This window comes from Ipomoea triloba, chromosome 9 (assembly GCF_003576645.1).
Source record: "Ipomoea triloba cultivar NCNSP0323 chromosome 9, ASM357664v1".
Taxonomy (NCBI): domain Eukaryota; kingdom Viridiplantae; phylum Streptophyta; class Magnoliopsida; order Solanales; family Convolvulaceae; genus Ipomoea; species Ipomoea triloba.
The window spans coordinates 22,740,036-22,755,297 of NC_044924.1; the positions used below are offsets into that span (position 1 = coordinate 22,740,036).

At 31.3% G+C, this 15,262-nt stretch overlaps 1 protein-coding gene across 1 annotated transcript; it reads right to left on the reverse strand.

Moving 5' to 3' along the window:
• Positions 1 to 546: 546 nt before the first annotated feature.
• Positions 547 to 2,968, reverse strand: LOC116029769 (protein FAR1-RELATED SEQUENCE 5-like). The gene is made up of 4 exons (XM_031271810.1): positions 2,959 to 2,968; positions 1,964 to 2,837; positions 1,440 to 1,838; positions 547 to 1,090 (listed from the first exon to the last, which is right to left on the reverse strand). The coding sequence occupies exons 1-4, from the start codon at positions 2,966 to 2,968 to the stop codon at positions 547 to 549; spliced, it is 1,827 nt and encodes a 608-aa protein (XP_031127670.1).
• Between the last annotated feature and the right edge of the window lie 12,294 nt (positions 2,969 to 15,262).

The following is a 15,262-nucleotide window of genomic DNA, read 5'->3' on the forward strand; positions in this document are numbered from 1 at the left end:
ACATTTTTTTATAATAACTTGTAGTGCATGATTTTTACCCGTATAGTGCAAATATTTAAACCTAATAGTGCAACTATTTCAACCTAAAAGTGCACATAGTTCATCCTTAGAGTTCAATTTATTAAACTTGTTTTAGATTAGTTTTATGCTTATAGTGCACATTTTTGTGCCATATAGAGCACATTTTTATGCCTACCAGTACACATTCTTATTGCTATATCAAAATGGAATTGCACAGAACTCACATTTTTTTTATAATAACTTGTAGTGCATCATTTCTACTCATAAAGTGCAAATATTTAAACCAAATAGTGCAAATATTTAAACCTACAGTAAAATACTCATTCGTCTTTTTAAAATGTTGTAATTCATACTGTTTTGGCATTACAAAATATGAAAATGGTCAATCCTCTTCATCTGTTAATTCCTTTCAAAGTGGGCAGTTCCTACTGTCATGTCTCTTGTCATTTTCTAAGTAAGCATCACACGTATGGCATTTTCTTAAACCTTTCTTTGATGCATCCATTGCTAACTCCTTTTTCCCTTTCATACGCTTACCACTGCCCTTATTTTTGCTTTTCTTGGTGGTAGAATAGATATCTCGGAAGGCTTAGATGACTCACAATAAGACTCTATGACTGCATTCTTCCTATGTGTAGGGGATAAGTCAGCTTGTTCTGTCATCAATATCAATTTTTGTTGTTTAATCACTTGTGCAAATTCAATCAATTTATCAATTTTTGCTTCTTCTGCTAGACCAATACAACACTGCATATCACCCCACAATTGTGCTAACAACACCTTCCTCTCATCCATTCCTACATCTTGATCAAATGTGAGACCATCAATATGGAAGATAGGCTTTAAGGATGCATCCTTAGTCCATAGATTCAGCACATATTTCATAGGGATTTTATCAATGTTCAAATCCTTAAAAACCACAAAAGTGTGGCTACACAACAATCCAATTCTTCCAAATATCTTGCAACTACAAACAGCTTTCTTTTCCGTTACATTGTGCTCCACAGCAAACTTTCTATCACTGCCATCTTTGATCCCATAATATAGTATGCCACCATCTTCTCGAACACTCAAAACTCGAAAATTAAAACATGTTGTGCATATTTACTTCTGAATATCATAGAAAATAGAGTGTGTATACAATTGAATCATGTTTTTCAATGGGCAAAGGTGTCTTCATTTCTGGGATGTTTCCCTCACTATCACTTGTAAGTTTTGCATGATTGTGTCTTTGAGAGTCCAAAGCACGCTCAAATTGCATATAAAACTGGACAAGACTAGAGAGAGGCGTAGTAAATCGACTAAAAACACCATTTTCACCTTCCGAGCGTGATGTAGTCCTCAATAAACCATCCGTATGAACATCTCTGAAATAGGTTGGTATCCAAAATCTACGCAACTCAAACATTTGTACAAACCAGTTGTTATTGACTAAATCAAACTCTTCCATGATTGATTTCCATTCATTCTCGAATTCAAGAGGTTCTAAGTATGAGCTCCACACAGCAGAGTTCAATTTCTTCCTAAAAATATCATTCTTACTTAGCACAGAACCAACCTTTTCACCCACCTTGCACATAATGTGCCACATGCAAAAACGATGCCTAGCTTCATTAAATACTGCTGGAATTGCTTGTCTCATTGCTAGATCTTGATCAGTAACAATTACTTTTCGCTCTGCACCCATTGCTTTCTTAAAGTGTTCAAATAACCAAACATAGGATGCAATGTCCTCTTTTGTTAACAATCCAGCTGCAAATGTAATACTTTTCTTGTGGTTATCAATCCTGGTGAATGGTGTAAAAACCATGTCGTACCTACAAAATATAATATTTAAGTTATGACACATAAAATAAATGCTCAGGCAGTGATAAAATCGTGTTTTGGAAAATAATAAACATACACTTTAATAGGAAATGAATGTGCAGTATGTTAAACTAACCTGTTAGTTTGATACGTTGCATCAAAAGATACTACATCCCCAAAACAACCAAAATTCTTTCTTGAAATTGGATCTGCCCAAAAAAGCTTGCATAAGTGCTCATTTTCATCAATGTCATATGCAAAATAAAATGCTTCACACACATCCTTTTTCTTAAAAAAATTATTCACAATCATTTGTCCATCAACACCTATTATATATGCTCTAATATCCCTATTGAAGTTCCTAAAGTCAACATTTGTTGCACCTACATTGGAAAAATCACCGACCATCTCCTTGTACAAGTTAAATGATTTTGTTGGCCCAATATTTGCTCGTGCACAATTTGCAATGAACTTTTGATGTCCCACATCAATGTTCCTATTGACCTTTAGAAACTGTTTTGCTAAGATTGATGACATACAGTGGTTATGTCTTTCCTCAAATTTTTTAACAACATAACCAAGACTTCCTATGAATTTGAACACAATTCTGGCTTTGCAACCTGTCCTATTTGAGACTCTTCTCCTCTTTGTAATTGAAGAACTTGATGCTTCATCTATATTCAATGTAGAACTACCGGTAACATTATTATACCCTTCTCTACTATAAAGAATGTACTTTGTTAGAATCATTCCATCCTTAGACTTCATAATAGAACTAGACCTTATATCAAAGTCAACTTTAGCAGCATAGTTCTTGTAAAAGGATACAACAGCGTCTAAAGTATTGAATGTCATACCAATCTTAGGTTTGCTCCCATCTTCACAATTAGGAATCCAATATTCAGTCATCCCCGGTGATATATCCACACTATAACCACCTTCAATGTTACTGGAATTTGCATCAGAAGTATTCAAATTTGTGCCTGATGTGACGCCATTTGGAGATGATGCTAGAAATAGAAGATATAAAATATGGTGTAAATACAAAATGAAAAAGTTCAAAGATATAAAATACTTTTATGCTCTATAGTGCATGTTTTTGTGCCATACAGAGTGAAAGTAAGTGCTTACCAATGCTCATTCTTATGGATAATTAAGTAAAAATTTCACAAAACACACTATTTTTCATAAATAGATACAGTGCATATTTTTCAACCGTATGGTACAAATATTTGTGCCTAATAGTGCAAATATTTAAACCTAATAGTGCAACTATTTTAACATAACAGTTCAAATAGTTCATGTTTAGAGTTGAAGGTATTAAGCATGGTTTAGGTTATTTATATGCTTAAAGTGCACATTTTCTTGCCATAAAAAGCACATTTTGTGTTTAAAAGTCTATTTCAAATGAAATTACAAAGAACTCACCATTTTCTTGATAATAACATGTAGTGCAAGATTTTTATTCATATAGTGCAAATATTTAAACCTAACAGTGGAACTATTCTAACCTAACAATTCACATAGTTCCTCTTTTTTTTTTTTTGAAAACAACATAGTTCCTCCTTAGAGTTGAAGGTATTAAGCATGGTTTACGTTATTTTTATGCTTATAGTGATCATTTTCTTGCCATACAGAGCACATTATTGTGCCTAAAAGTGCACTTTCTTTTGCCTATATGAAGTGAAGTTGCATAGAATTCATATTTTTTTTTATAATAACATGTAGTGCAAGATTTTTACTCATATAGTGCAAATATTTAAACCTAATAGTGCAACTATTCTAAACTAACAGTTCACATAGTTCATTCTTAGAGTTGAAGGTATTAAATATGGTTTAGGTTATTTTTGTGCTTATAGTGCAAATTTTCTTGCCCTACAGAGCACATTTTTGTGCCTACCGCTGCACTTTCTTATGGTTATACCAAATGAAATTGCATAGACATTGCGGTGCATAATTTTCAACCATATAGTGCAAGTTTTTGTGCCTAGTAGTGCACATTTTCTTAATTAACAATGCAAGTTGTTTACTCATAGAGTTAGGCTATTATCCAACTTATGGCTTAGGTTTATGCTCTGTAGTGCATGCTTTTGTGCTATACAGAGCATAAATTTATCCCTAACAGTGCACATTCTTGTGGCTAATCAACTACATTGTGATATTGCTATTTCATATCATTAAATATGTAAAGAATGCAAAAAGATTAAGCATTATAATTGATACGTTCATAACAATGAATTTGTAAAGAATGTGCAAAAATTCATCAATATAACTGATTTTTATATTAATAACTGGATTAGAAGAAAATAGGATTGATATTACCTTCATTCATTGTGTTGATCAATCGACTTTGTGCAGATTGTGCGTAAAGAATGTGCAGATTGATTATGCGAATTAGGTTGATTTGATCTTCGTTGCGTAAAGAATTGATTTGATCGAATGTAGGAGGAAAGTTATGCGTTGGAGGAAATCGCGTATGATCATATATGGCAGTTACCAATTACTGTTTATATATGTTAGTATAATTACCATAATAACCTTAATGAATGGTGTCTTTTATAATCTGCTAAGCAATTTCAGACGTTGGATTAAATAAAATCTATGGCTCTAATTACATCTCACTTATCACCTAAGTAATACTATGCACATGAGCCCCTTCCTCTATATATATATATATATATATATATAGCCATGTTTATTTCACACATAATATTGCAAACTCAATTTCCATTATTTTGAAAGATAAAAGCAAGTGTGATAGCATAATTGAGGAAAAGACAACAGTTAGAAAGGAAAGTGTTAACACAACAGACAGTGAGGCAACAGACACAAAATATAGTATTTGAGAGTTGAGACATAGGAACTACTCAAGTATTGAATTTATTGTTTTTTTTTAAAAAAAAATTAAATATATGTGGGTGGAATGAATTAAAATTCATCATACATATGCATGTTGGGTCCCGTTCAACCCCTGCCATCAACATTACTACTCGTAATACTATTTCTAATTATTAAATAGATTGAAACATAAATAATTTATTGAGAGATGAGTCAAAGCAGCAACAGCACTATGGGTAAGAATGTAGGTATGTGTAATGTGCGTGCATCGTGCGTGCGTGCGTCGCATGTCTTGTGCATTGTGTGGTATCAGAGCAATATATATATATATATATATATATATATATATATATATATATATATAGCCATGTTTATTTCACATATAATATTGGAAACTCAATTTCCATTATTTTGAAACATAAAAAGCAAGTGTGATAACAAAATTGAAGAAAAGCAACAGTTAGAAGGGAAAGTGTGAACACAACAGGTAATGGGATAACAGACACAAAATATAGTATTTGAGAGTTGAGAGATAGCAACTACTCAAGTACGGAATTTATCATATTGAAACATAAATAATGTATTGAGATACGAGTCAAAGCAGCAGCAGCACTATGAGTAATAATTTTCTTCTGATCTACATACGTGAGCTATGGAAGAGGCTCGTAAATGGTGATGCATGGGAATTGAATATATTTCCATGCAGATAGGGATGGCAACGGGGCGGGGCGGGGGCGGGGAGTATACTCCCCATCCCCTTCCCCGCGACCCCATCCCCATCCCCATCCCCATCCCCGTCCCCGTCCCCGACCCCGACGGGGAATTGAAAATACTCCCCATCCCCGTCCCCGCGGGGAATTAGGCGGGGACGGGTATTTCCCATTCCCCGTCAATTCCTAGTCAAAATATTAAATAAATGTAAATTTTAATAATAAAAAAATTTTAAAATACAAGTCCTAGTTTCAAAATTTAAAATACTATATATATATATATATATATATATATATATATATATATATATATATAAAGCATGGCAGTATAACTATGTATATATGTAATGGTAGTATATTATGTATATATGTAACGCAGTTTACTGCTATGTATATATGTATTATGTATTCATGTACTGCAGTTTACTGCATGCTATGTATTAATGTATATATGTCATGCAGTTGACATGCTTTATATATAATTTATATGTAATGCTATGTATTACTGCTATGTATTAATATAAATAAATAAATAAATAAATATATATATATATATATATATATATATATATATATATATATATATATATATATATATATATCCCCGTCCCCGTCCCCGATCCTCGAAATTTTTCCCCATCCCCATCCCCGTTAGAGACGGGGACGAGGCACATTGCCATCCCGACATGCAGAGCACAACCAGGGGGTCTTTTGTACCCTACACTAAATTTACACTTCATGTTTGTCTAATCTTAATGTGATACTGATTATTAAAAGCATTAATTAATTATTATAAATAAATAATATTTGTAACATTTTACGGAGTATTAACCCGTAAAAATTTAATAATAATAATAATGATAATAATAATAATAATAATAATAAAGGGATGAAAGTGTTAGAATAAAAAAATAAAAACAAAAAAGAAGTGATGATAGGTGATAGTAAAGAGTGTGTAAATGCCGTTCCGCTGAGGATTGGGACTATGACACGTACTTGTATGATTTGTAAAATTTTAGGCACTAAAACATTGAAATTCACTAGAATCCAAGTAAATTAAGATGCAAATTAAATGAAGAATAAACTATATAATAAAGGAATGAGTCAGATTAGGGGTATTGCAATCTTGATGTTCTAATTGGGGGAAAAATAATTAACCAAGAGATTTATTGGCAATGCACTCAAGAATTCAGTTCAGCTACTTTCGTAATCAATAAACTAGAATTAGGCTAGGATTGCCCCACTTTTGTGATGCATCAATCATAACCTTAAAAACAAAAACATTGTAAGCCCCCAAATTGCCCCTATTCTCATAGTAGGAAAAATTGGGTTGAAATTGGTAAGGCTTGAGTCTTTCACCAACTTTCGTTGTGATGAAATCATCCCCAAAACAAATCAATAAAAGTTGTGCATCAATTATCAATAAGATGAATGTATAATCCAATTCAAACATAAAACCCCTAGGTTAATAAATTATCCCCTTTATGCAATAATTATAAACCTAGCATCAAGAATAGCAATAGAACCCTAATCCAAACCCAAAAGCTAACTACTCACGCATCATAAAAGTAACAAAGCAAAACTATAATAAATAATCATAAACATTGCAAGAAATATAAAGGGAAGAGAAAACTTTACTGATAATGAAGAAGAAATCCAACTCCAATACACAATCCAAAGCTTGAAATTAAATAATCTAATGTAAAACTAATCTAAACTATGCTAGGGAAATATAAAGTGAAGAGGGAAAAATAGACTAAAATTAACTAGGGTTGGGAACCAAATAAGGGAACCCAGTAAAATAGCAGAAAATTACAGCATAAATAGGAGATAGATGAGTCTCACGGCCCACCTGGCAGCTTCCAATTTTTTATTCTTGTTTTCTTTCGTGCTTAGGTAATTTCCTTTGCTTCCAAAAGTAATCCAAAACATTCCAAAATCCTTCCTTTGCTACTTGTTTTAGACAGTTGCACCTATAGGCACCAAATATATAAAAGAGTATCAATTTCCTATTAAGAATTAGACAATTAATATAAAAACAACTAAAATAGGGAGTGACTAATGGTTCAGAATCAAAGACATCAATAGGGTTATAGATAGCATTAAGGCGATGGAACATGTATATATATAGTGTATATATAGTGTAAAATAAAATATAAAATGAAGTACGCAAAAGCTAATATATCAGTGGCAAAGGATGGGGTATCGTGATAATAAAAATATTTGAGAATGAATGAAATTGAAGTTTTATGGAAAAAAAAAATTGTAATTGTCACGAAAATTAATTTCATTGTTTGATTTGTGAGAGAAATTACTAATAAGAACATTGATCCTATTGTTTTGTTAATTGAAATTGTAAGAAATAATGCGTATAAAAACTAATATTCTAATACATAAGAGTTAATAATCAAAATGGTCCCTTGACTATTCCGTAATTACCAATTTGATCCTCGACTATCATTCTTACCCAATTAAGTCCTTGACTATGCAATTTTTACTCAATTTAATCCTTCGTTAATTTGACTGTTTGTTGACCGTCAAAATTGGGGACAAAATTATAATTCTACACGCTTTTTTTCTCCTTTCCTATTTAGCCGTGCCAAAACATCCAATATTACCTCCGGCGACTGCGCATTCCAATCTAGTACCTCCGGGGACTCTGTATTCCAATCCAAAGTAGTTGCTCACCAATTACCAGTTGTTAGTGTTGTTGGTTTGTTATACTTTTTTAAATGTTAATTCCAATCTTCCATTATCCAATCAACAAAACTCATTCTTCTCCTGACTACAAATAAATTATAATTTCTCAAGTGGGTCTCTCTACACCACCCTTGTCGCTCTACCTTCTGTACGGTGGCACAAACCTCAGCCCCAAATTGTTTTTCTTTTATCCTTCTCTATCTCTCTTTTAACATTTTAACAAACTCATAATAAATAAAAATAAAATAAAAGAGCTAACACCAAAACAAAGCAACAAGTCAAGAAAATCCCAACCCAAATTATATATTTCCTTCTTCATACAGCTATGAGCCCTGACTCCATCGGTAGCCTTGCGCTTGTTAATACCCTGGAATTTTTGCAGAAGAGAATCTCAAATTTTTGACCGGCTACTCCGTCTTTTTGACCCAGCAGCCAACCGGAATCGAAAAGTTTGTCTACTGGCGCGCCTTCTTACTGGGGTATTAAGTCTCAAGAAGTTTTGTTACTATTTTGCCTCACACAGATTTGATGACAGTGGCAAAAACGGAGCTCTGGTTATGGATAGCAACTCCAATTTCGAGTATAAAATCAAGAACTTGACCCACACACCATTGCTAAAAAATCCTCAGGTGGGCGAGGATGAGGAATGGAAGAAAATGGTGAATCATAAAAGAGAGTAAAAATGGCGCATGTATTGAAATTCCATAAATACCCTCAATTTTGACAGTCAATTAACGGTTGACCAAACAAAGGACCAAATTAGATAAGATTTTCATAGTTAAGGACTTAATTAGGCAAAAATAATAGTCGAGGATTAAATCGGTAATTTCGCTATAGTCAAGGGACCATTTCGGTTATTAACTCAATACATAATAACAAATGATAATAAAACTACGGTGATTTTTTAAATTAAATATTATAATTATAAATAACAATATCATATATTAAAATAGTTTAATTATATATTTTATTCTAATAATATAATAAAAGTTATTATACATTTTTCTCTAAGGATAATTTAAAAAGTTTTATGACGACAAAAGTATCTAGTGATAAATTGTTCCTAATGTTCATGTAAAAAAAAAAAAGTTATCAATGTTGAGCTTTGAAATATTTTTTCCTCATATAGCAATATTGATCTTTATACTCATTATTCTTTACAATTTTAAACCTAATTAAATAATATAAGCAATCTTCATGATAATTTTTATTCATGAATTTCACTTCTTAAATATTTTTTGACAACTAGACCATTATATTGCATCATCCCGCCCTTGCCATTGATATATTAGCTTCTATAGTTCTACGTACTTCATTATATATTTTGTTTCACACTAAATATACACTATACACTATACTAATACTATATATGTTCCATCACCTTAATGTTATCTATAACCCAATCATCACTTCTTTTTTTATTTTTAATTTTTTAATCTAACACTTTCATGTTATTATTATTATTATTATTTACTTTTGATTTCAAACGTTTCACTGATGTAATATTGTGGACCCCACTCCTAGTAAACTAGTCTATACACGGCTACAAATGTAAGATCAAGAAATACTATCTAAACATACATAATGAATTTACGAGAAACTTAACTCGTAGTAGCGGAATCATAGATTGTTGATCTCCAGCCATAGTTGATGTCTTGTTGTGTTGCCTGTGTTAGTCGTTTTGTCTCACACTTGACTCAGAACCCTAGATGGTGTCCTGGTATTTTCTTAGCAGTGTGAGTACCATGTCTGTAGGTGTCTATATGATTGTCTGTCCCGCATCCCATCAATGCAGGCTTATATAGGCATAATGGTGGATTGGACTAAACCTAGATGTCCAATTCAACCTATAGCTTAATGGGCCTAGTCTACTTGCACCACATTATTAAGGCCCACAATATATATAATATATTGTATTGGGAAAAGTCTTACAGTCTCCCACTTGGTGCAAGTAATAGCATAACTCTCATCAAAGAACAAAACACATGAATCATAGCGATATGTCCTCTACTCGACAGAGTAATATCTTCTATGCATCACATGCATTTTTATTCCCCAACTTAAGTCCTTTATGAACAAACCCAACGTTTATTCTTGGTACCTTATGGGATGTTTCTCAAAATAAAATATATGTGCAACTTAAAAAGAGAAAACCATCCAAATTGTACAAGAGAGTACACTTCATGATCTCTAAGATCTTTAATGTTAACTATGTCTTAAGTAGAGATCTCTTAATGTTAGCATAACGCTAACTATGTTCCATGACTAGTTTTATAACTTAACTTAAGCACTACCTCTAACTGCCAAGAGTTTGGAGTTGACACGTCTGTCACTCCCACTCATCAAAATAGCCAAAAGATAGTTTAGTCATAGAAGCATTCCAACAACTTAAACAATAAACTAAAATTCTAAGTCCATAAATGTGGAATTTTAAATATACACCATAACTTCCTAAATAACTTTAAGATCCATTATGAGTCTTAGTTTTATGTCTTGCAAAATTATCTTGAGCCTTAAAAATCAAAATGGCCCAGGATCAATTTTGAAGAAACTAAAGACTCTATTACATGCTAAAGAATTTATTTAAATAACATTGTATCACAAGTTAAATGTTTTGTTCTAATAAACTCCTTAATATTGTTACAACATTTTCATAAATATGTTGCACAATTAAATGTTCAATAATTTGAACTTATGAATTTATATGAACAAATACAATATTGATACTTGTGGAATCTTTAGTGGAGCATCTTAATGATCTTTTTGTAAATGATCACTCCCACTGATTAAAATATTCTTTAGCAGAATTAATGATATGCGTACTCACAATTGATTTGACCAACTAAATAATGAAGATATATAATTCCTCACCATTAGTTAGGCATACTAAATAATCAATATTTGGTTCCAATCCAACTAAATAATGAAGATATAATTCCCCACCATTAATTGCATATACTAAAATACACTTTTCAAAACCAAGTTGGAATTTGGCTCGAAGAGGTACATTTTAATTCTTGAAAACCAAAAGAGGTATATCAAATATATCACGTAACTTACTACAGTTAGTCCAAATAACCGAGCAAGATTTGCGAAATAATTAATAAAAGTGGTTAAATTTTGGGAAGTAACTAAATACATGTTTTGCCAATGCAAACCATGAAAACTTAGAAGTATAATTTAACTAAATTTATAAATTCTAAGAAATTGTGATAAAATTATTATCTAATGGGTGATGGATTTATTGACATAAAACTTGCATGTAGGCTAAAGTTTTAATTCTATTAAATCCAATTAAAACCCTTATGATAAAATTTCATCTCAATTATTAAATAGAAAGAAGAATATAGAGACATAAAACTTGCCTGTGGGCTAAAGTTTTACTCAATTAGATCCAACTGAAATTTTATGATGAAACAATTATCAAATGAGTTGAAGAATCAAGTGATATAAGACTTGCATGTAGGCTAAAGTTTTAATCAACGAGATTCATTACAACTATTATGATAAAACTTAAGAAATCATGTTCCTTTTCTTAATCCCTGTGGGTAAATTAAGAAATATGATCTAAAGTTTGCATCATAAAATTAAACTTTATGATAGAGATGGAAATAATCATAAACTAAATAAATTTATTTGTTTCCATCATCATAAAACTACTAAACTATATTCCGGTACATAATTGCCTGTGGGCTAAATTATGATCATAATCCAGTTTTTAACCCTAATTAATCATACAAATATAATGAAATTGCCTGTGGGCTAAATTCCATCATATTAAATACAATTAATCACAAATGATTTGTCTAAAACTTTGTGATCCAGATAAACTGCTCAATATATTATTTTAACTGATTAAAGGATGCTGTGGCTACTCCCCAACCAAATTAAAATTATAAGATCACTAGACAATTATCAATTCATTGCCTAACTTTTATGTGGTTGAAGCTTAAGAGAGATCAGTAAATTAAAGATGCTATGGCTATTCTTTAATAAACTAAAATCAAATCACATTGGCAAGGAACAAGTAAAATTTTAACAAACAAATTATACCAGATCGTGATGGGAAAATCCAAATATATGATATTTAAGGGGACTAGTGGCACGAGATGTTTTTTAAATCATGGCCATAAAACTAGTATGCCTCCCCAATTCATATGCACTCAATGTATAACTATTTGGGGGTATAAACCGAAAAAAAAATTGTATGGTATACACCAAAATTGCATGGTTCACCTATGATTAAAAGTTAAACGGGTGAACTAAAACAATGGTCCAAATGTACTAAGTTCAGGCAATACCGTAACTAAAGTTTATGCATAAGTCCAACTTAATTAGGAACTAATATAATTCCATCTTAAATTTATGCATTGCTAAAGGCATAAAAAAAATATTTTGCATAACAAAATATTATGCGTTGGACAAATGAATATGCATAAAATTAGGCATTTAACTCATATATTCTAAACAAATTACATAACTTAAAGACAATTTTTAATATGAGTTTCCAAAGCATAAACTTAATATTCAAACTCTAAGGAGTCCAAACCAAAGAGACCCAAATTTTTGAATAGTAAAGTAATAAATATATACTTTGAAATTTCAAACTTTAAGCCCATGAAAATGTTTTAATACATAAAGATCAAATTTATGAAAAATAGATCAAATTTACAAATTTCAACAATATCTAACCAAAAGTATATATTGTCATTTGTAAATCAAAATCTCACAAACTAAAATTGCATAATTAAACTTAATATTATGCACTTAATATGATCAAATGCAAGAAACAATCCAAAGAGTATGAATCATACCTAACCAAATATGGGCAATAACATTAATCATAATTCAAAGACTAAATGAATTATGGAATAAATGTACAATAATTGCAATAGTCAGTTGCCTAACAAAAATTTCATATCTTAAGCATTGCCACAAACATAATTGGAAACAATTCAGGATTCATAAATAAAACCATAATAATGTTATCATTAAAGTATTAATTGTAATGAGTAACCTTATAATTACTATTAAGATTTAATAATAACAACCAAAGTATGGTAATACACCTTCTTTAATGTCTCCATTTTTTCATAAAGAAATAAAATGTGACAATTACAATTTATAGCAGTTAACTATAACTTAATGACTTACCTTAATGATGCAAATCGCATCTCCCATAGTGCTAAAACTCCCTCCATCTTCATCGCTAGTAACATCGATGCAGCGTCCAATTATACTTAATGGTTTAATGGTAGGACTTAATTACCAATATCAATAATCACCAAATAGGTAATCTTTCAAAACATAATAGATTACCAAGAAATAATAATTATTATGAAAGGTAATAAATGAGATTAGCCCCTAAACTTAATAACAGTAACCAAATATTGCCAATTAACTATAAAGGCAAAGTTGTAATTAAGGGGATGCCTAATGCCAATCTTATATCACCACATAATAATTAACCAAGACAATAATGTCTTTTAGGGAGACTAAAATTAGAGTAATAATTAAATTACCATTGTAAATGCAATATACCAACTATATTGTTTACTATTATTAAAAGAATTAATAATATTATTATTAAGGCCCTGAAAACTATTAATATATCAATTTAAACAATAGTCATAATTCTTAATGGCCAAAAAAAATAAAAATTATAATTCTTGAATCCTTAATGGCTCATAAAAATACCCAATACAAATAATTATAACACTTAATTGCTCAAATTAGGCCTATGATTGTTAATGACCCAAATAAGCTATAATAATGAATAAAAATGGTCTAGTACTGAAATAGATCCAAACTTAATATTATTACCAACGGTAAGTACCATTAACAAAATATGGTACTTAGTAATAACTAAAACTTAATAACCATGCTATGAATTCAAAATGAGCTATAATTATTATTAAAATATCAATCAATAACAATAGGATCCATACTTTAATGACTCCATATAGGTCCCAAATAGCTTGTTCAAAATAGGTTTTAAAGTCCCAAGTCAAATATAGGACTAAAATATGCTCAAATTAAATGAGAAACCAAACAAGCTGACTTAATAGGTCATAATACCCTAAATTGACCTAATGATCTAAAATTGAATGATATATCATTATATCCTATGAGTCAATAATATGTTAAATTCAACCTTAATGTATGCTTTTATGAATGTATAATAATATAACAAAATAATTATTTGATAAATATACATAGAATGCTTGGATTTGCAAATTAATATATTACTAACACATATATATATCCTAAATAAATTGTAATTCTTGAGGCAATTTAATATAAATTTTATTATTAAATTCAAATTGAAATAGCAAATTTAAAACTTAATATTTGCACAAAATTGAATAATAATTTAATAACAAATTAATGCCAAATTAAGTGAAAACTAAAGGGCATTAATATTCCAAACAAGCAATTACCAATAATATATAATATTAAATAAATTAAGTAATATTAATATGACAATAATAAACTTAATAATTACCATTTACCAAAATTTAATAAGTAATATTAATAAGGCAAATGAAATATATGGTAAAAAAATGATAATTGCACTTTAATATGAATAGGAACCTTTTCCAAAGCTGCTCCGGCCGGCGAGCTGAGGTCCCATCTGTTGCCAACCACCAGAGAATAAACATTCAATTGAAATCGGCGCTGTCTGGAACTTTGAACACCAGTGGAAATGATTTAGCAGCAAGGAGGAGAGGGTCATTAGCGCCCTTTGTTGTCCTCAGCTCGACCATAGTCACGTCGCCGTTGCCCGAAGGAGGAATAAAGAACAGTGAAGGCATCACCATCTCCTCGTCGCCGTCGTCCATGGATGCTTGAGGAGCAGCCAAAAGCAGTCGCCCCATGAAGAGCGGAAAACCCAGCCCGCCTCTGCCTCCGCCACCTCTCCTAGCTCGCCGTCGACTGAATCTTGAGGGGCAGCGGATAACGCCGGCGACAGCCTGAAGCTTTGAACACCACCCTCTGCCATCTCGCCTCAACCTCCTAAAGCTCGCCCTTGTTACTGTCGTTAAACGAAGATACCAAATCCGGTAATTCTCCATCTTCCTCGCAAGCTTGACTCAATAGTATAGTGACGACCATCGACAGTGCCTGAAAAATCGTTCCCTGGTCGCCGTCGTCGCACCATTAACTAGAAAACCAGCACCACTACC

Bases quoted from the DNA above. Each gene is read 5' to 3' on its own strand.
- LOC116029769 (XM_031271810.1), bottom strand. The intron at 1,839-1,963 runs GTTAGTTTAACA...TATATTTTGTAG, and splicing joins GCAACGTATCAAACTAACAG to GTACGACATGGTTTTTACAC. The intron at 1,091-1,439 runs GTTTGTACAAAT...TCGAGTTTTGAG, and splicing joins GATTTAGTCAATAACAACTG to TGTTCGAGAAGATGGTGGCA.